The sequence below is a fragment of the Corvus brachyrhynchos genome, unplaced genomic scaffold (assembly GCF_000691975.1).
Source record: "Corvus brachyrhynchos isolate BGI_N302 unplaced genomic scaffold, ASM69197v1 scaffold442, whole genome shotgun sequence".
In the NCBI taxonomy this organism is placed as follows: Eukaryota; Metazoa; Chordata; class Aves; order Passeriformes; family Corvidae; genus Corvus; species Corvus brachyrhynchos.
The window spans coordinates 268458-269782 of NW_008236443.1; the positions used below are offsets into that span (position 1 = coordinate 268458).

General features: G+C 55.8%; 1 protein-coding gene across 1 annotated transcript in view; it reads left to right on the plus strand.

The window, feature by feature from the left end:
• Nucleotides 1–1325, plus strand: part of LOC103624416 (1-phosphatidylinositol 4,5-bisphosphate phosphodiesterase beta-3-like) — a gene marked incomplete at its 3' end in the record, with an annotated part of 17942 nt that overhangs the window by 4633 nt on the left and 11984 nt on the right. The window contains exons 4-7 of the mRNA XM_017747269.1: nt 33–141; nt 536–589; nt 695–770; nt 1178–1305. Coding sequence (XP_017602758.1) covers nt 33–141; nt 536–589; nt 695–770; nt 1178–1305 — 367 coding nt within the window. The remainder of the gene's footprint in view (nt 1–32; nt 142–535; nt 590–694; nt 771–1177; nt 1306–1325) is intronic.

Here is a 1325-nt window from a genome sequence, read left to right on the forward strand (position 1 = left end):
GGGGTTGGGGGATTTTGGGGTCCCTGGGGGAGTTTGGGGTCCCAAATTCAGGGTTCCCCAGGTGTGGACGGAGGAGCTGTTCCAGCTGGCCACAAACATCCTGGCCCGGAATGCGTCCCGGAACACCCTGCTCAGGAAAGCGTGGGTACCCCAAAACCCCACGGAATTGCCCTAAAATCCCCCTGGAATCACCCTGAAATCACCTCAAAATTACCCCGAAAATAAGCGCCAAAATGCCGCCCAAATCCCCTCAGAATCCTCTGAAAATCCTCCCCAAATCACCCCAAAAACCACCTCAAATCCCGCAAAAACCAGCCCCAAAATCCCGTCCAAAATCCACCACAAAACCCACCCAAAAAATCCCCCCAAATCCTCCCCAAAATCACCCCAAAAATTACCACAAACTCACCCCAAAATCACCCCCAGATCTTCCCCAAAATCGCTCACAAAATGCCCCAAACCCTCTCCAAATCCCTCCCAACTCCCCCCGAATCGTCCCCAAATTTCGGGATGCCCCCGATTTCGGGACCCGCAGGTACACGGAGCTGACGCTGCAGCTGAACCCGGACGGGCGGATCCCGGTCAGGAAGTGAGAGAACCCCAAAAACTTTGGGGTTTTTTTTTTTTTTCCCCCCTGAAACGAATCCCCCGAATCTCGGGGATCCCCTCCCGAAACGTTGGGGTTTTTTGGCAGCATCCTGAAAATGTTCTCGGCCGACAAGAAAAGGGTGGAGACGGCGCTGGAGTCCTGTGGGCTCGACTGCACCCGGGTACCGACCCCAAAACGGGGACGCCAAAAATCCCGAAACTAGGGAGACCCCAAAAAAGGGGAAAACCTCAAAATTAGGGGTGAATTTTCGGGGGTTTTGGTGTTCCCTGGGTGGTTTTGGGTTTCTTGTGGGATTCTGGGGGGTTTTGGGGTCCACTTGGGGGTTTTGGGGTTCTGGGAAGGTTTCTTGGGGGTGATTTTGGGGTTTTTGGGGCCCCCAGGGTGCTGCCATCCCCCCGGAGCTGTTCCCGTTCGAGACCTTCCAGAGGTTTTGGTGTTCCTGGGGTTTTTTGGGGGTTTTGGGTGGGGGTTTTGGGTATTTTTTGGGTTCCCAGTTGATTTGGGGTTTTTCTTGCGGGGGTGGTTTTGGGGTTTTTGGGGTGATTTTGGGGTTTTTGGGGCCCCCAGGGCGCTGCCATCCCCCCGGAGCTGTTCCCGTTCGAGACCTTCTGGCGCTTCCTGAGCAAACTCTGCCTGCGGCCGGAGCTGGACAAGATCCTGCTGGAGATGTGCGAGCCCAGAGCTGCGGGGTTGGGGCTTTTGGGGGGCTTTTGGG